General features: G+C 39.2%; 1 protein-coding gene across 1 annotated transcript in view; it reads left to right on the top strand.

Annotated features, from left to right (window-relative positions):
* LOC135225735 (protein asteroid-like) overlaps positions 1 to 21,254 on the top strand; it is a 52,034-nt gene that overhangs the window by 27,111 nt on the left and 3,669 nt on the right. The window contains 2 exon segments of the mRNA XM_064265127.1: positions 7,932 to 8,337; positions 18,946 to 19,164. Coding sequence (XP_064121197.1) covers positions 7,932 to 8,337; positions 18,946 to 19,164 — 625 coding nt within the window.

The raw sequence follows: 21,254 nt of genomic DNA on the forward strand, positions 1-21,254 counted from the left end.
TGATGGAGGAATGAGAAATACACCAGGCACATCTCTCACAATTTATTGCACATATCAATCCTGATATTATCTGTGAAATCAACAGTAAGTCAACAGTATGTATTGGCCAAAAATTGGAACAATAGACACATTATGTGAGTTATGTGCGGTCTGTAATGCGGAGAAGTCCTGGTCTACCTGTTTATGTTATATGTACGTATTTGATTGCTATACATTTAGGACAACCAAAGATCAAGCACAGAACTGGTGTCGACTAGACAAATCTTCACCAGATATGATCTGAAATCTCACTTCCCCCTTCCCATCTGATAGATGCAACAAGCAGCAACTGATCAGGCTAATATGACCAAGTCTAGAAGATGCAAGTATTGAGGTGGAGCATCTATGAAGAAGGAAATGCAGATGTTATAACTGTGAGGAGAGTTCTTGATTAAATAGTTACTAGTAAGGCCCCAATTAAATTAGTAGCTGATAATACAGCAATACTGGTCCTTCTCCTTCATCATGCAACATCCATATTTTACATGGAAACCAAGCAACATACACTGTCTATAAATGTGGCTAGAGAGGTTCTAGGATGTGAAGTGTCCTTCCATTCGAACATAGCAGCCTTTTTTGAGGTGGGAAAGGTAAAACACATGAAACTCTTAATATCATCAGGAAAGGTAAAACACATGAAACTCTTAATATCTTCCCAAAAACTAAGGTCTGAGGTGCTTGTTTTTGGAGATGATGGTAATGCCAGTACTGATGATATTTTAGACGAGGATTGGAATATGTATGTATCACTGCTGTACCAAGGAGGTAGTTTTCAGGCATTGAAACCCACAATAAAAGGGTACCACCATCTGAAAGGTTTTGAAAGGTTCATTGTCTAAGGGTTCTTTTTCTAGTATGTACCTGGAGCAACCTGAAAACAGTTGTATATTATGAGGACTATGGGTACAGGCTTAAAGTAGATGGATCAATTGATCCAATAATGATAGATATGCCTTCAGCTCCTACAGAACTACTAATGAACATCAAATGTAAAGTAAATATTCTCGTCCTATTTCGAGTGTTCAAGACTTCTCACATACGCATGTACATGCGTCCGACCCGCGCATGTATGTTTGCGGCCATGTTCGAGAGTCATCTGTTGGGAAAGTGCATAGTGATGTCTCTAGTTTTGTGGTTGGTTTTCACAAGAGTTGGCGCTTAGATTCAGCCCAGACCGGTTAATTGGTATTTCGGGCTGTTCAGCTGCTGGCTCTTCTGTTAATTTACACGAGGAAGGCGTTTTAGATGAGCCTGCACATCCTTCTCATCGTCGGTCTCCATTCCTGGAGCAGGAGGAGGGAGACATGCAAGAGTTTTTGTCTTCCTTTACAGAAGTTGTCGATCTCATTCGTGGGTTCAACAATTTGGAGAGTAGGACTCAGGTTTGGTCGTCTTTCACTCCTTCCTGCTTGGAAGCCATGGTGGGAGCTATGCAGGATCCTAAGTCATCGTTTCAACTTCCCTTGTCGGGGCATATCCAGTTGGTCTTACATAAGGTTAACACCTCTGTTTCAGATCAGGACGGATCACTTCACTCTAGGGGCCCTGCCAAGTTGCTTCCCCCGCCTCCCACGAGGCATAGGAAGTACTATGTTACAAACTGCATACTTGATATTGCATCATCTTAACCCGGATGTCATTCGTCTGAAGCCGAGATTGACTTTGGAGCAGGTGAGGTCAGTGGCTCCGTCCCTTTCTCCACAGGATGCTTCAGCTTTGGAGTCTACGGCAGCCTCTATGTTGCTTACGGTTTCTTGGCTGGACTTCTGGTCGGTGGTCATTGCCAAGATAGCTTCTGACAGGTCCCCAGAGGGGTTGGTGAGTGCCTCCTCTCTTGCCAGTTTGTTGCAGTCGGGAGGCAAGGCGTTCTCATATCTTGTTCACTTCACAGTTAATTTATGCGCTAACCTTCTACTGATTAAAAGAGATGCAGTTGACCCTGAGTCCTTGCTGGCATTGAGGAATGGGTATCTTTAGGAATCACAATTTCTGTTCCCTCGGACCGAGCTGGAGGATGCAATAGACCGGCATCTGGCTGACACCAAGGACAGATTAGTGCACCAGGCTGTGTCTAAGTCAGAGTCTCATCCCCAGAGATGTCCGGCTCCTCCTCCTCCCCGTTCATCCCAGCCTAGGTCAGAGGACCAACGTCCCTTTCACTCCCGCTCCTTTAAGCCATAAAGGGGCCCCAGGGGCAGAGTAAAGGGGGTCGTTGGTAAGTTAGGCACCTCTCCCTCTCCTGAGTCATGGGTGGGGGGGGGTTGCCTGGCAGGCCAGTGGGCCAAGTGGCAGAGTTATGGGGTGGAGAAGTGGGTAGTAGATGTCCTTTGGGTGGGTTATCTACTGCCATTTGACTTCTCTCCCCCCATCTTGGATAAGCCTCTGCTTAGGAGAGTATATCCTCCAGGTTCTCTGAAGTTCTTGGCTCTCCGGGAGGAAGTGCAGAAGTTGCTGGACAAGGATGCGATAGAGGAAGTGGTGCGTCTGTCTTTGGGGTTTTACAGTCACATCTTCTTGGTGCCCAAGGCGTCGGGAGATTGGAGGCTTGTGATTGACTTACCCACCTTGAATCACTTTATCAGGAAGACGAGGTTCAAGATGGAGACCCCGCGTTCAGTGTTGGCAGCTGTTAGGGAAGGTGACTTCATGCTGTCGATGGATTTGAGGGACTCATACTTCCAGATCCCTATTCATCCTACATCCAGGAAGTTCCTTCGCTTCTCTCCCGGAGACAAGGTCTTCGAGTTCAAAGTAATGTGCTTCTGGCTGACCACAGCCCCTCAAGTGTTCACAAGGGTCTTCTCTCTTGTCTCAAGTTGGGCCCATGCTCAGGGGATCTGTTTGCTGAGGCACTTCAACGATTGGTTGGTCCTGGCAGGTTCTTAGGGAGAAGCTGCTGCAGGACAGAGATCGTCTGCTTCAGTTTTGTCTGGAACGGGGCATCATGGTCAACCAAGAGAAGTCAAACCTCATACCCAGTCAAAGGATTCTCTACCTGGGCATGGTCATCGATATAGCGGTTTCAAGAGTTTTCCTGTCGGATCAGAGGTTGGAGAAGTTGCGAGTGGTGGCATGCAACCTTCTTTCAGAACACATCAGTCAGCTCATCAGTGGCAGGTTCTGGGAATTTTGTCTTCCCTGGAGAAGCTGGTCCCTCATGGGCATCTTCATCTGAGGGAATTCTGGTCTCCGGTGGGGGACTCGCTCCTGTTAAGGGTTCCTCTGTCTCTGGAAGTGAGAGAAGACCTTCATTGGTGCTTGGACAAGCGAAATCTCTTGAAGGGTGTTCCTCTGCGTTCTCTCCCATCCTGACTTCCTTCTGCTTTGAGACGCCTCCCTTGCAGGTTGGGGGGGCTCATTTAGGCGGCCTCATTTCCTCGGGCGTTTGGAGTTTGGAGGACAAACAGCAGCATATCAACGTCTTGGAGTTGAAGGCAGCCTTCCTGGGTCTGAAACGAGTTTTAGGAGAATGTAGAGGGTCATTCTGTCATTCTCATGTTGGACAACACCACGGTGGTCGCTTATGTGAACAAGCAGGGAGGCCTGGTTTCCCGTCAACTTCACACCTTGACCGTCAAGGTTCACCAGTGGGTGGTCAGCAATTCGGTAGAGCTCGCAGCCAGGTATATCTCAGGCAAATGGAATGTGGTTGCAGACAAGCTCAGTCGTTGGGATCAGATCCTAGGCACAGAGTGGTCCCTTCATCAGGTAGTAGCAGACAAGTTCTTCCAGGTTTGGGGAGACCCATGCTTGACCTTTTTGCGATCCGGTTCAACAGGAAACTGGAGATATTCTGTTCAGTGGTTCCAGATCCTCTAGCGTTAGCGGAGGACGCATTCCAACATCCCTGGGACAACCTGGAGGCGTATGCCTTCCCTCCGTTTTGTTTGATCCGTCAAGTCCTGAACAAGCTGATGAGTTTACAGAGTCTCAGGATGACTTTGGTAGCCCTTCTGTGGCCTCAGACGGAATGGATTCCTGATATGCTGTCATCGTTGTCGGAAGTTCCAAGGGAAATTGCCCCTTTGTCGGCATCTCCTGTATCAGCCGCATGCAGAAAGGTCCCACCAGTCAGTAGAATCCCTGTCTCCTCATGTTGGAGGCTATTAAGTATCTCCTCAGAGCGAGAGGCTTTTCTGAGGACAGCAGGGCATGTGTCCAGCAGTCTCAGAAGGTCGACCTCTGCAGTTTACCAAGGTAAATGGGCGATTTACTGTGTTTGGTGTCGTAAACGGGGTTTTTCTCCACTCAGAACCTCTATTAAGCACATAGCAGACTTTTTGACCTTCCTCAGACATGAGAAATGTTTGTCCGTTTCTGCCATTAGAGGCTACAGGGCGGCCTTAAGTTTAGTGTTACATCTTAGAGGTATTGACATCTCCTCATCCAGGGAACTTTCCTTGCTAGTTAAGGGGTTTGAGCAATCGAGTTCTCCTAGGGAGCTCAAGCCACTGACGTGGGATGTTTCCTTGGTTCTGAGAAGTTTCACTAAGGGTCCATATGATCATGCCTTTGCGTCGTTCATCTGACAGGGACTTGACGCTCAAGACAGTTTTTCTCCTGGTGTTGGCATCTTTGAAGGGAGTGGGGGAGCTGCATGGTCTGAGCTATGATGTGAAGCACCAGGGATTGGGGGTTAGTGTCCTTCAAATTTGTCCCAGAATTCGTGGCTAAGACCCAGAATCCCTCTGTGCACAATGATAGGTTCATCTCCTTTTCTTCCATTCCATCACTGAACGACTTTGTGGGTGGTGATGCTAAAGAGCTTTTGTTGTGTCCTGTGAGGGCTCTGTGTTGCTATCTTAAAAGGACACGGCACCTTAGACCAGGCCTCCGTAGACTTTTTGTTACTACGGGACATACAAAGAAAGAGGTGTCGAAGAATACTATCTCTTTTTGGATACGGGAAGCCATCAGACAGGCATACTTAATTCTTGATGATTCCGCCACCACGTCTATGCAGGCTAGAGTGCATGACGTTAGGGGTATTGGTCCCTCTCTGGCTTTCAAAAAGAACTTGGTTGTACATAGAGTGCTGGGCGCTGGTAGTACTGGTTGTACATAGAGTGCTGGGCGCTGGTAGTACTTAGTTACGCCAGTCCACATTCACCTCTTTCTATCTTAAGGATGTTGCCCACAGATCTATGGACATGTTTTCCCTGGGTCCTGCAGTAGCTGCCCAACAGATTGTGTAACTCATCATTGCCCTCAACAGGGCACATTTATATCTTGCCTAAGATGATTGTTTGGATGAGAGAATGAGTGAGTTGGCTGGTCTCTTTCTTTCTCTTGTACCTTTCCTTCTTCCTTCGGCAGGGTTAGGAATAGACATGTCATTCGCTGGATTGGTCTGATACAGGTGAGTAAGGTAGTCATACTGATAGTTTGGTCACTTGGTATGCAAATAACCAACTTTCTATTTGGTAGCATATGCTCCGCTCCTTGGCAAGGGGAGTAGAGAGTGGTAACAAACCCTGGTGTGTTGGTTTTTATTGGACAGTCAAAGTTTCTCTTTATAGTTCCCTATGCAGTGATTCTCCCATATATAATTGTACGTCACTCAGTGTCTGGGTGGTTGGATATCAATGTATTTAGCTTCTCACGGGCATCAGTCCCTCTCCAGAAGTTATTTCTTCTGGTAGGCCCCCAGCTGGTTTAGGATGTCTGTACCTCCCTCCAAGTATGTCTATCCTATTATTAAGACCGAAGGTTTGTTCGCATATGAACAAATTACAAATTTTCTAAGACATTTTGTTAACATTGTACTGCCCACCTCTAGCTGCCCCTCTGTCTTGCTAAGACATCCTGAGTTGGGAAAGACTGACGCTCTGGCGTGTGTGCATGGTCCTCGACCACTTTTCACCCAATACTCGCACGCGTTGCCAGATCTCACAAGATTCCTTGCTTTCATCTGCGATTTAACTGGATCCAGCTAGGCGCTAGAAATGATCCTATTGTTAAAACCTCAGGTTTGTAGCTATGAAAAATACAAATTGTCTTAGAAAATTTGTCATTTAATGTAGCTGTTCTAAAAAGCCTCTACCTTGTACAGTTCACTGTATATGTTGTGGGGAATGCAATAACTGTGCAAACACTAAAGTCTAGGTAATAATGATGAATAGGAGGAGTAGGATTTTGACAATGTGTAGTAGGCCTTTGGTTTTGTTTACAGCAACATATTCTTTGTTATTATTTTTGTATGAATAATGCCTCTATACTATATTAGGATTGATTACAGGTGTTAATGAGCAGCATCTATGGTTAAGGCAAATATAGGTAATTGATATAAAATGAAAATGCATATACTGTACTTATTTTTTCTATTTTATGCCAAATGTATCAATTTTCTTTAAACAGTCTAATTATTCTCTCTGTATTGTTGTTGTATAAAAAAAAGTTCTATTCTATATATTCTATGCATATTAGGATTGCTAAAATTACAGGTGTTGATGATCAGCATCTATGATTAAGGCAAAACATAGGCAATTGATGTAAAATGGAAATGTATATACATATATGTAGTACTTATTTTTTCTATTGTATTCCAAATGTATCGATTTTCTTTAAACAGTCCAATTATGTTCTCTGTTATTTTTGTATAAATAAGGGTTCTGGTTTGTATATTTTATATTAGGATTGTTAATATTACAGGTGATGAAGATCAGCAGCTAGGAATAAGGAAACATATTAATTTAAAATTAAAAGGTATATTACGTATTTTCTCTATTTTTTTCCAAGTATATCAATTTTCTTTAATCAGTCTAATTATGTTCTCTGTCATTATTTTTGTATAAATAAGGGTTCTATTTTATATTAAGATTGCTAATATTACAGCTGTTGATGATCAACAGCTAGGAATAAGGAAACATATTGATTTAAAATAATAATGCATATATTTTTTCTATTCCATATCAAGTGTATCATTTTTCTTTAATTTAAACAGTACCTCCATTTCTATGGTATTACAACAAACTTTATGCTGTAAACTATAATATTTAAAACAGAAATGAAATACCACCTCAAAGTAATTGAAATGTTAGTCTGGAAAAAAATGTATTTCTCATTTTGGGTGCTGGCTATTTTCCTTATTGCCTAAATGTATGGTTGCATATTGTTGATTTTGGTTGATTTTTTTTTTTTTTTTTTTTTTTTTTTTTTTTTTTTTTTTGACATACTTGTCATCCATGGGAATGCATTGAATGCTTGAAGTGCTTGTATAAATGCCTGGGTCTTCGTCAATTTTTACTGGCCTACCTGTTTTGTGTATAGACAGCTAAATATTGCATTATAACATATTTTGTTGCTTTTTAAGTTGGATTGTTGCAGTTAATGGTGATCTGGTTTTATGGCACTTGTCTATTGCCATAAAATCTGCAGTTTATGCCACCATATCGGGCTTTCGGTTATCAACGCCATAAGGTGCCAATAATAGAGCTACGGCGCCTTAACATACCTAACAGAGGCACCATTAACGGGGTGTTGGTGCCATTAACCGAAACTCGGTGCCATAAATCGCCGGGTTTCGGTTAATGGCGGTTTTCACTTATTAGCAACCCACCGAGAATGGAACTTCCACCGATAACCGGGGAATGCCTGTATTTTAGCCTTGATCAATATCATTACTACTGAAGTACTCTAGGCTTTTTCCTTTTATTGTAAGCTATTGTATACAGTGGCATATTTATTTTTTAGTGGAAAACAAAAAGTAGATAATTCTTGTATATACCGTAACTTACAGAATGAATATTCATGTAGAATTTCTACCACATGGAGATGTAGTTAGGGTTTTTTATTTGTTAGACCAAGAAAACATCTTATTAATTGCAAGTTAGCTTTTATAATTTTGGATGAACATGAAAATCTGACAATGTAATTTTTCTTTTCTATTTAAGGTTACAGACATGTGGAATAAAACCTCTTGTTGTGATGGATGGAGGACAGCCTCTAGATGGGAAAAAATTGAAGACTGCTCAAGAAAGAGCTGAGTGTCAGATAATAAGATGTCTTTCAGTGGAACCAGCTAACCAGTTCACTGATAAAATTTTTCCTCCCATTTGTCTGCAAGTTTTTATTACAACATTACGCAATATGGATGTTCTCATTCTTCAAGCAGATTATGAAGCTGATGATGAAATTGCTGCCATTGCCAGAGAACTTGGTTGTATTGTCATCAGTGAAGACACAGACTTTTTTATGACTGATGTAGAACTTGTTCGTTTATCTTCAGTTAGTTACAAGTTCATGTCTAAGAAGAAATACATACCATGCCGTCGTTTTAACAGAGATGCTTTTTGTAATGTAAGTATTTATAATGAAATAAAGTTTTATCATTTAAATTGCTTTCATGTTAGAGAAGCTGATTTACCAGACTAGTACTTGATGTTTCACATGATAGCTGGAAATACAAATATACTGTACTTACTGGCCATCTAGAACAATAACATAAATTGCATTATATGTTCCTTGGATTCCGTGATCAGTACTAGGTTCTGGAAAGTAGATTAGTTTATGATATAGTTTAACCAGTGCATGTAGTCAAGTATAATTTGAATATCAGAAAAGTATGTTATGCATGGGTACCTATTTTTGAGAGTTTTGATGTCATGTTTAGGAACTTATTGATGATTACCTTAATTCCTCTTCATTTGCTGTATTGTGCATGAATTCTACTGAGATTTAGATGAAAAGTTGTTCCTACCATGCAACTCTTGACTTTTTTTTACATTGGTTGCTTACAGTTATTCATACGCGGAACAAACCCTCGATCTTAACAACACGATTATTTCCTCGCGCAAGCTGGTAACCAGTCGGTACAATCGGAGATTGAAAAGCTAGGAATATGTGTCCTCTGGCAACCCTGATTGTCTGGTGCATCATGTGGCTGAGAGTTACACATCTACGCCATGACTCACCAGTCTTTTCCTGTCTGCCCAGGAGATACGTACGCTTTCACTTTTTCCTCCCCAAGCCAGTCATTTTCGCCCTTTCCATTTCTGTATGTATCATATGTGTGTGTGCTTTTTGGATATGGATTCCTCCGGATCGTTGAAGGCTCGTCAGTACTTGTGCCCGGGCATTCGTGGATTCCCATGCTCGGTTTTTGGCTTCTGTAGTAACCGACCCACATTCAACATGCAGTAGGTGCACAGTGAATTTTTGTGCACTAACCAACCCCTGTGTAGAGTGTTGGGCATGGCCTATCTCTTGATAGTGGAGTAGTTAGATCTTCCATTTCTTCCATCGGTTTGTCGTATGTGGTATTAGGAGGACATAACAGTAATCTTTTGATTAATATGACTCCTTCACCTTCAGGTTCCATTTTGCTTCCCAGAAGGGAAGATTTGACAGCTAATAATAACCTTGTTTCAGGGGAAGAAGCATCCAAGATGGCAGCACTCTCGGCATCTTCCAGGGTCTATGATGTCATCCATCCTGGCCATGACGTCATTGTCTTCACTCGAAGAGATGTCTGAGATGCTGTTTCAGTCGCTTTTCAAGAAACTAGATTCTGTGCTGGAGAGTAGGCTAGCTGCCTTAGCACCAAAGAAGAAGAGTAGTAAGAGGAAGGCATCCACCAACTTAGTGACATCTAAGAAGTGTCGTAGGATGGAGAATTTCTCATCCCCGACGCCTTTGCCTCCACCTCCTGCACAACGAACCAGATGTTGGAGAGTAGAGGACTGTGTGGTGTCCCCATCGCCAAGTGAGAGGAATATTTCTCCCACTACCCTTCAACGATCTCCCATGCACGTATATGTACATGGAGGGAGATGGGAAATTGGGAGTGAAGATAGGGGAAGGAAGACTTCCTAGCCTTCCATACATCAAAGAAGCCTGGCTTCATCGTCTTCCCTGCAAGATCTGAGGTCTCTGGACGATGTCCGTGACTCTTTTAGTGGGGAGAGTGATAGGAATATGACTTCCCCCCACATACGTACGTCATCGCATGTACAAGATGAAGAGCAGAGGATTATTTCTTCCTCATCAGCATCTGTTCCTGTTCGTCACCACTAGGAGCATAGTGCACCGGTCAAGAGGTCAAAGGTTCTTTCAACCGGGAGTAGCGATGACCATTGGAGACGTTCTTTATCCAGGGAGCAGTCACGTTCTCCTTTATGTGAATGAACCCCTGGTCCCTCGCACATCCGCGGACGCGATCCGCCACATGGACGTGTATGCGGTCCGCATGTTTGTGAACTGTTGCATGGACATGGACACGACAGTATGCTTATCAAGCCTGTTGGAATCGAACCCCCCCTGATAACTGGGGACTCCCATTTTCCAAATCATGGTTAAAAATTGTTCTAGGAATCATTTGGGTATTAAAAACATTTCACACTGTAATACGACAATAATAATACATTAGAACATCCATTACCTTAAATAAAATGAAAAAAATCAAAGTAACTTGAAGAAACCCCAATTGCACAGCAAGTGTAAACATTGCGTAGCCATTTGTAGTACAGTAATTGAGAAGGATACGTTCACTCTGACAGTTTTGTATTTACCTGGGTATTGTTCAAAAACATTTATGGTATGAAATCTTTATATATCACTTTAAATAAAATAAAAAAATTTTGTATTTAATAGTAAATATGTATTTAAAATCCTTCAAAATTACTTGAGTCATGGTCACTTGAATTAAACAATTCATCAAACAAATTGTCATTCACGGTTTCATCATAAGGATCCCAGTTTGAATCAGGTGAATCAACTGCAGGTTCGTTTTCCCTCAAATGAGCCTGTTTATGCCATAGAAGAACCAATGGTCAAGGAATATTCCAACATAATAATTAAATACCGGCACATCGTTTTAACAACCCAATCAAAACATTAATTTGAGTGGCAGTTTGTACATACATATATATGTAGGCTGTTATGCAGCGTTAGTTAGCGCTTTGTTTGTTTACATTTCACTTGAGTAACGTATCTTTCGTTTCGTCATTTCTAATCATATTTGCCGGTATTCATCTTTTATATATTACACAGATTTGTTAATATACCGAGTATATTACCTGTATTTCTTATGGTAAGTAGAGCCACATATGTACCGTAATAACATTCAGGTTATTTTATATGATACGTTTTACCCTGCTGCTTATATTAAGCGTATGGTTGGCCTCACATATGTACCGTAATAACATTCAGGTTATTTTATATGATATTTTTACCCTGCTGCTTATTTTGAGCGTACGGTTGGCCTCACATTTTACAGGTCGACTAATATAACCGATATTAGTTAAAATCATAAAAATTTACTCAGAATTGGGGGTCGACTTATCTTCCGGTCGACTTATACACCGAAATATACGGTAGGTTAGTTTGAAACACATATGTGGCTGTATTACTTAAACTGTTGTTGATTTGCAATTACTATATTTTTTATTGTAATTCCATTTAGACATCTTCTATGAACTAATTTGTTTAACTAATCCAAGCTACTGTTTTATATGGCTTAGGTTAATGCTTCTATTATACTTTTTCTAATCCACTGCTTATTCTAGGCTTATTCAAAACCTAAGTATATAAACTATACAGAAAATAACCCACTTATGGTCTGGTTTTCTGCCTTCCCTTAAAAAGGGACTCTTACTTACTCTGGTTGGGGTACTGACTGTTCAAGGTTTATATCACTTTTAAGGATATGTATAGGCTATGTAAGACATTATGTAGCTTTACAGACAGACTACTGAGTTGTAAAAACTAGGTTTTTTTAGCCTAGAATATGTTTTATATAATAATCCAAGGCTTATTTGTTCTTTCTTAGCCTAGTATAGGATATTACCTAATCCAGATTATTGTAGATCACATTTAAATGTATAGGCCAGTGATTCTCAACCTGGGGTCTGCAGAGGTAATCCAGGGGGCCCACAAGCCTGAAGTCAAAATTATATATATATGTGTGTGTGTGTATTATGACTTCAGGCTCGTGGCCTCCCTGCGCCTAACGCTAATTGTCATAAATCTGAAATTGAAAATTTGTTATTAGCCAAGCATCATCAGCCATCTCATTAAAGGGGTCAATAAAAAATCTGTTCTTAATATTTTCTCTTATTTCCATTTATTGGTTTTCTTATTTTTCTGAATTATTCAGTGTCAGGCATCTTTGTTTTGATAAATATTATAACACAATTTTGTTTTTAGTTTAAAAAAGTCATCGTATTAAGCTGACAGACCTTTAAATATAAAGGGGTCCTCGATAGTGAAAAGGTTGGGAACCACCGGTAAAGGCTATATGAAACAGAAGCTTACTTTGTACCCGTATAGTTAATCTACTGTTTTTGTCTAAGTCCGGTTGTTGTTTGTATCCAATCCAAGGTTATTTGGTCTACTATACAAAACAGTAACCCAAAAATGTTATAGCTTGGCTATCACTTACTCTAATCTAGGATACTGCCTAATCCGGATTACTTAATTCACATAAAAACACAATTACCTTAGGATGCAGCCTTGAGGGGGCTGGCCGGAACCTTATATATTAGGGGGTATAGGGCGAAAAATGTAGTCGTGAAAAAATTCATGGAGCTTCGTTTGTCAATGGAGAATACTTATATGAAATATTTCATCAAAATTCCTCTTACTTTCGTAGTTACAGGGTAATTAGTAAACATAACTCAATAAGCCAAAAACATTGATCCGTACAAGAAAATGCAATATTTCTTCTGTTATTGTAAATTTGTATAATTATTGTCAAAGAAATTGTGTGCAATGGCATCTGTAGAGATTCCATGAGGCGGCAGGAGCGAACTTAGTCAGTTTACAGCTTCCAGTGCGAGGAGAGACCTCTTGTAGTGTACTAGTTTGAGTTTCAGCTCTGATATTCGCTTGCTTTTATGTATGTTTATCTTTGTTTCGACGAGAATTTCATCATGACAATGAGGAAAAGACTAGCCAAACACCTCGCTAACATACAGGCGAAGAAAATTAGCTCTAATACAATTACAGAATATCATAATATACACGATATTAACGTAGTTAGTGAAGAGAGAGAGGGGGAGGGGTGTGTAGTTAAGAATGACTCCGTCTTGCCTGACGCACACATCGTGCAGTACCCCAGGCTATGGTCGTTGAGCAAAGGGATCTTCATTTATGATAAATAACATAGTTTAGGTTTATTAATACCCAAAAAGGAATACAAAATTCATAATAATCATGATTTATTAACATTGTCTTTGTAAAAAGAGAGTCCACGTTCGAGTTTCACCTCTGATATTCTCTTGCTTTTACGTTTGTTTATCTTTGTTTCGGCAAGAATTTCCTCACCCCAAAGAGGAAAATACAAGGAAATCATCTCGCTAACAAGACGAAGAAAATTCGCTGAAATAAGCCAAGTTACTGAGGGAGAGAGAGTGAGAGAGAGTTGCGTAAGAAGGAGTGCCCCTTCTTGCCTGACGCAGTGCCCCAGGCTACGATATATGAGCAAAGGGATCATCATTTATTATTAAATTATGAGGAATAACATAGTTTTGATTTATTAATACCCAAAACAGAAATATGCATTCATAATAATCATTATTTATTAACATTGTCTTTATAAAAATCCGAAGGAAAACTTTGAACGCCCGTATCTCAAAACTATGCTTATTGACCTTCAAAATCTATCTTCTCACTTAGTTTGAAAGCTATAACACTGAAATTTGGTATATAACTCAGCAAGACATTATAGAACAATCAAATCAAGCCCTTTTTTCCAATTTTTATTTTGTCTTTTTTTTTCCTGATTTATAGTTTATTTTTTTACCATAATGAAAAATTCATATTTAGCAAAAAAATTAATTTTAGAAAAAAAACTCCTCATTTGATTGGAGGTCTACATCAGGTCTATATATGGTAGTAATCCCAGGTCTTAATATTAAATATCAAGGGAGGAGATAGAATTTGAAAAATGGTTATTTTGGGGATAAATCACCCTGGCGTCACAAAACCGAAGGTCTGAGGCGAAAATCTTACGGTTTGGAGATGTCCCAAGTCACCTTATCAAGTGGTATGAATATCAAAGTCCTGTGCTTAAAAATGGCATTAGCCAGCCGGCCCCCTTAAGCCTTAAAGCTAGGATATCATCTGGCACTGGTTACTATTTTCATCTAGTCCTAGGTAACTTTGTCTATGCTAACAATTTAGTCCAGTAATGGGATCTTTAGTAGTAGTTTGTCAATTAACTTGTAATATAAGGTACTACCTATTCCTGGATTACATATTTAGATCATGTTTAAGTATACAGGCTACAGAAAGGGAAAAATCTATAGCCTGTTTGTCAAATCCTTGTGACCTTTGTGTAAAAAACTAGGTGTAAAAAACTAGGCTGTTGCCTAGGACCATAAGAGGATATGTGTTGAAAAGTTCTTACTTAACTTAGTTTAGTTACTACCTAATCCAGGTTATTTAAATCACCTTTTGGATATGTATTCCTAGGTTATAGGCTACAAACAAAATCTGCTATATATTCTAAATTATTCTCACTGAATTTGTTAGGCTATCATCTCATGTAGGCTATGCGTAGGGCAGTAGTTCTCAAGCGGATTATTCCAGGGGCCGGATCGGCGGCCATGAGGTGTTACTGGTGGCTGCACTAAGTAGAATCAATTTAAAATGTGGCAACAAGGTCTCATACTCCATAAATGGCTTAATTATAGGTACCTACAAGAAATGCCCAATTACAAGTAATCTTAAAAATAAAGACAGAATGCAGACAATAAATTTTCATGTTTTAGGTATGATTTAAAAAGAAATTCTTGTGCAGGCAATCAGTTTATTAATCATTATTCAAGTAACAGTCTTGATATTGATTTTTCAAATAACAGTTTTAAAAAAGGGAATTCATGTATTGTTCTCTCCTCCAGAGCAAGCCTCAAAGCTGCTCCAAGATTCATGTCAGTCAGCTTGTTGCGATATTTATTCTTAATGAAGTGCAGTACGCTAAATAACCTTTCACAATAAACTGTTGTTGGAAATATTGACAACAAAAGAATGGCAATCTCTTTCAGTGGATCCAAATTATGTAACTTACACCAGAATTTCTCAATCGTTGTGGTCTTTTCATCAAAAAATCTTTTAAGCTTTTCATCATTGTGTAACTCTTAACATTGAAAATTTTACATTCTGCTAGTTAATTGATGAAACACTAGGAAAAGATGATAATCTCATTTGCATTGTTTTGAAATCATTAGCCTTTCATTTCTTGAAGGATGACTAAATTTCCCTTGGTGGCTGCATTAAATTTGCCTGGTGGCTGCACTTGAGAACCACTGGCTTAGGGTATTGTAGAAATCATTATCTGAAAGGATTATCTAAAGTAATAATAAATTGTGGAACATTTCATTAGCTAAAACTTCTAAATAGAATGACAAATTCTTAAAATTTTGCCTTCTCTCATAACTAGCAAACAAGAGACCATAAGAAAGCACCGACCATATGTTTGCAAACAAGTGCTGGTTTTTGGCTTTCATAAAAAAATTGTTCTGTTCCATAGTTTAAAATAATTTTTAAGTGGAGCTTAAAAGTAAGTAACTGGACTTTCAAGTTTAGATGTTTCCATGATTTCTGATGAAAAAATTTAGAATTAAAGTGATCATTAGTGAAGAGCACTGGCTGACATACACACACTATGTTGACAAGAAGAGGTAATGGTTCATGTTCTTTTAACCCGCCTGGTGGTAAACAAGATGGCTGAAGCACATATGCAAGCAGTAGTCACTCTTTCCAGATTTTGACATGGGAAGAACTGGGTTCAGCCTCGCTGAAGATAAGAGAAAATGCCCTTTTGGTTTTTGAGTTCATTATACTCTATCACGCCATAGTGTTTATCATTATGACACAATACCCAGCCACAAGACCAGGCTAAAAGATAATTCTTTGATATTAGTCTAGTCACCATGAAGAGTGCTGGCACACTATGAAGGGCTAACTCCTTGAAGACTAAACAAACAACTACACTATAATAAATCTGATAATTGATATTTGCTTTTAAAATATGCTGTAATTGAGTGCAAAATTTGCAGACACCTCTTATGATAAATTTTTGCATATACCAGAAACATCAAGTGAAAATTAAAATTCAAGTGGTGTTAATTGGTTTTTTCAATAACTAAAAATCAGTCGGCTGATAAATGCTGCACTTTAGTTTTGTTTTGTAATGAAAATTCTATTGTCAAAAACAGTTCGATGGTAGATAATACGTACAGCACAGTATTATGCAATAACTTGTATGGTGAAACCCTGTTCTGATTCATGACCATAGCCAGCATCTGTGTGGGTATTGATTTTGGGTGGCCTGCTGGTCATCAAGTGTGTTGCAACAAAACATTGGGGGCATCAGTATGCTGTAATTATGGCAGTTTAATCCAACAGTTTTTAATGGTTATGTAGCAGGGTATTATGTGATGTTTCGTGAATAGTACAAGCTTGTGTTCAAGATTTTTAGTAAAAATGTAGATATTTTATTTTGAGAAAACTTTGTTTACAGTGATACATACTGAGAAAATGTTCCATCATTGCATGTGAATTTAAGTAAAATGGACAAATTTGACTGAAAAGTTGCATTTAACTTGTCTTTCATCTCTAAAAACTAATATAATCAGTAAATGACAGAATATATGCAGTAGTTAGCCTAAGAGTAACAATTTAAATAAACTAGGCCATTGTTGAAATTTGGAATTTATCATATCCAGAGGGATGACACACACATTGGTCACTCATTTAAATAGCCCACAGGATCCAATCTCCATATGCACAGACTACAGTAGTGCCTCAGGCTACGAAATTAATCCATTCCGAAGCGGCCTTCGTAACCTGATTTTTTTTGTATCCAGAACTACATTTTACATGTAAATTGCCTAATTCGTTCAAAGCCCTACAAAAACACCACATTAAATTTTATAATAAACAATGAAATACAATAATTTGGACCATTTAATACCTAACCTAACTGTTATTGTACTTGTAAATAAAGTGTATTAGTGTACAGGGTACAAGAAATACTGTATGTACAGGTAGTAAAATATGGAACCTTACCTTTCGAGTGAGGCGATGTCCGAAAGTGGCGACAGAGGAGGAGGACAAACGGCAGAAAACATGAACACTTAACTTTATGAAACACATTAAAAAATGGCAGAAAACATTAACACTAAACTTTATGAAACACACTAACAAATGGCAGAAAACATTAACACTTACTTTACAAAAAACTTAAAATTAAATTTCTTTTGTTTTTTTTTGCCTTTTTCTGATTTTTTAATTTTTTTTTACTGTTTTACTTTCCGTTTTGTAAAAAATTCAATTTCTTCACCACTTTCAATTTTCTGTTTTTTCGTATCACTTGGACCTTCCTGTTTGCTTGCTACTAAAGGCCTCTTTAAAAAATAATTATCCAAGGAAGATTGCTTCTGCCTGCTTTTAAAAATGCATGATGGGATAGATGCTGACCAAAAGGAGAGCAGGATCTTACGGCGGTAACTAGCATCAGGAACCAATGGGAAAGCGGTAGGATGGTGGCGAGTCTACTGAGTTGGCGGCGCGCGAGTTTTAAAATTGTTCTCAGTGGCCCGGGCGAATCTCAGACTTTACAGTACACGCTTTCGCGACCTGAATTATTTTCATACACAGAAGCAAAAAAATCTTCGTCTTTGCCTTCATAACCTGGATTTTTCGTACATAGGGACTTTCGTATGTAGGGGTATGACTCTAGTGTAATCCTAACAGTTGAAAAAAAAATTTGTGAATGTCCAAAATATAATTTACAAAGAATGTCAATTTTTGATAACAAATAACCCAAAGATTTTTAGAAGGTTGTAATTTGCTGTGTGAAATCTAATCTCTAATATTATAAAAACAAATTCTTTGGTTATGGCCTGTGAAAGTTAAATTATTTATAATAACTGATCTTGTCAAGTGGCACAAAGCAGTTGGGATCCATGTCCATCAAGAAATAAAGGCATAGCATCAAAATCTTGTGTTCCCTGGTAAATTCTTCTGAAGGGTGTAAAGTACTAACTCCTAAAGCTTAAATGTTACCCACCAAAGAAAAACATAAAACAAAATATATACTGTACAGATTTAATACAATAAACTGACCCTCACCATTATCATTACATAAACAGGAGTTAACAAAATAATTTCCAACAGGAATGGACTACCACTTACTTAATGGTAGTTAAAAGGCAAAAAAACGTTAATTGCATAACAAACGGGTTAGCAAAATAATCTCCACCAAGAATGAAATACTAGTTATTTAATGATAGTTAGGAGGCAAAGAAAGGTTAATAAACCAGAACAAAGTGCAAGACACTAACTCTGGCTTGGAAACCAAGCAAAATATACAAGCAGGAATAATAGTTAAGGAATAGGAAAGACCAAATACGGACATCAATAGAGGAAAAATCAGTGAAGTCCTTATAAAGCAAAGAGAAGACAATCAAAACTGAGAAGAAATTATATTATATTAATTCACAAACTTGAATAAGCTTACAGTGAGCCACATGAAACATTGAGGTCATCAGTTTTGATCCACTGATGTGCAAAGGTGTGCATGCACATACTGTCACTCAGTGGTTGGTTTTTTCTTCTTCCATCTGCAAAACTTCAAGAGTACATGTCTTGGGAATTTGACACGGAGATTTGGGATTAATTATGATTTAGTGTTTTGAAACAAAATTTTGTTATACTTATTTTCTTCATAATGACCCATAAAGTATTTGCAACTGTAAACCAACTTCATAGAAAAATTAAGGAATTCTTTCATGCATGGAACTTGGGATTGGGGCCACACATGCATGGTTCTTTCACCTATTGAGGTTAAAGTCTTTGATTTGGGAGTGTCTAGGATTTGCATAGGTTCATATGAAGGTTTTTGTAAATCATATGTTCATTTAAAAATGCTAATGTTTTTAAAAGATAACTTATTTTTGTCAGTCTACAGGTGTGAATAAGGCACATTTGCCATTGCTTGGAACCCTGTTGGGCAATGACTATGTGGACAGAGAGGCTCTTGCTAAATTTCACAAGAGGGCAGCATTTGAAATGAGCTGCTATAAGCCAAAATGTGGCATTGCTCGTGCCTTGACTATTAAATCAGTCATTCGTTGGATGGCGAAGAGAAAAACTAAAACTTTAGACCAGGTTATTGCAGAGGTAAGTTTATTTTTTGTTGTTGTTTATACATTGTCTAATAATAAATAGCTTTTCTTTTGATTTTGCTTGAAACCTATTTGTTTCCACTTTAAGGATCACCTTAAAGGTTTATGCTTTTTACATAAAAAACCTATTTCTTCATATAGCTTATTTGTCCAATTGTATGAGTATGAGACACACCAGAGTAGAAGAAAAGAAGAACAACTATTGCTGTTCCCTTTAGGTTAGCATATGCACTGATGGCTCCTGAAGACCACCAGTGAGGTGCAAAGTCAAGATACCTTTAGGAGAAGGGGGTTTCCAGCTTTCAACAAGCCATCAGTGCAACAAATGTATCAAGAAAATTTTTTTCATTAAGTGATAGATTATCATAAGGCTTTTGAAACCCCACAGGGGGTCAGTGCGCTCCTCATTCAGTGCACCTGTATGCATTACTGAAAGGGTATTTGCAGCATTCCTTCTCCCCCTAGCTGCACCTAATTTTTAGCCGTATAGTTTATCTTCATTCACACTTCTTATCTCCCTTGCATGTAATCAAGGTAGTACCTGCTGCACAGTTCACATGGCCCTCAAGTTTCATGACTCCAAGACAAACATATTCAGGTTTTGAGTATTATCTCTTGTGAATACCACTGCCAAGGTGCTTGCTGACACCAGGGATAGTCTAGCAGGCAAGGGATCAACCGTAGAAGTGAAGAAACCAGTTGTTTTGTCATTATATTTTCCACTCTCAGATGAAAGATGTAAGAAGTTTAACAAAATGGTGAACTGCTCTACCCATGCCTATCAGCCTCCTCTAGATCTGGAGGCATTCTCCAGAGATGGTATTCCTTCACTTCCTTGCCCTGCTGTTCCTTTTTTGCCCATTATGATTGATGGTACAGAGAAGTTTTATGCTTGAACAAGGAGAGTTTTCTTTTGTTCCTGGGATGCCGTGAATCTGGCAATATATCACTGTTTCAACCCAGATGGCTTGCGTTTTTAGATATCCGATTGTCTGTTTTGTCACGGGCTTGTGCCTTCTTTAGAACTCATTCTTCTAGGAGGGTGGTCAGGTGGGTTAACTCCCCGCTGGTTTAGGATGCTTGGACCTCCCTTCAAATATAAATCTATTCTATTGTTAACATTGAAGGTTGTTCCACGTATGAACAAATGACAAATTTTTAATCAATTTGTATTTTTTGTAGCTAACAAACCTGAGGTCTTAACGTTTACTGCCCACCTCTAGCCGCCCCTCTCTCTTTTGCTAGGTTGGGGAAAAAACCAGCACGTCACAAGGTTCTTTGAACTGCTCATTGACCAGCTTTCAACTCATATGCACATGAGTTGCCTGATGTCACAGATTCCTTGCTTTACAATCTTTGATTGTTTTTAACTGGTTTCCAGCTGGCACAAGAAGATGCTCAAACAGCCACTATCTTGTTTGATTCGGAATCTGAAATAGAGGAAACAGAAGGTGTATCCTCCTCCCTCTCGTGAACAACAATAGATCCCTTGGAAGAGGGGGCTACATTAAACATAATCTCATCCTGTTAACTCCCGATACTTCCGACAACGAATTGATGGAAGAAAAGGAAGGAGACAGCAGTACAACCGATGTGGGGGGACACTTCTGGAAGAGGGGGATGCTGAAACGTCCAAACGAGGAGGCAAAATACCTTCCCAAGAAGGACAAGTAGAAACTCTACTATGCTCTTTCTTCTTGTAAAACACACTTCACTGCAAATTAGATCAGGAACAACATTCCGGGCAAGGATTAGTAATGGTACAAAAATTAGATTGGCACCTACTTCATGTCGCATGGGGATCTGTAATGGTTAGAGCCAAAAACCTGGAGCACAGAAACCCTGAACGTCTGGACACAAGCATTGACAAGGCCTTGCAGAATCAGAGGGCTCCATGATAAAAATAAAACACACACAAACACACTGAAACAAAAAGAAATCACTGGCAAACAAAGCAACTGGCTTGGGAAGAGAACAAAAGCGAGTACTCTCCAAGGCAGTCAAAGAAAGACGACTGGTGCATCATGAGGTTCCAAGCTCGGTCGGTGACCAACATCCACCTCGTTTATGCATGGATTGCTAGAT

Source organism: Macrobrachium nipponense, chromosome 13 (assembly GCF_015104395.2).
Source record: "Macrobrachium nipponense isolate FS-2020 chromosome 13, ASM1510439v2, whole genome shotgun sequence".
NCBI lineage: Eukaryota > Metazoa > Arthropoda > Malacostraca > Decapoda > Palaemonidae > Macrobrachium > Macrobrachium nipponense.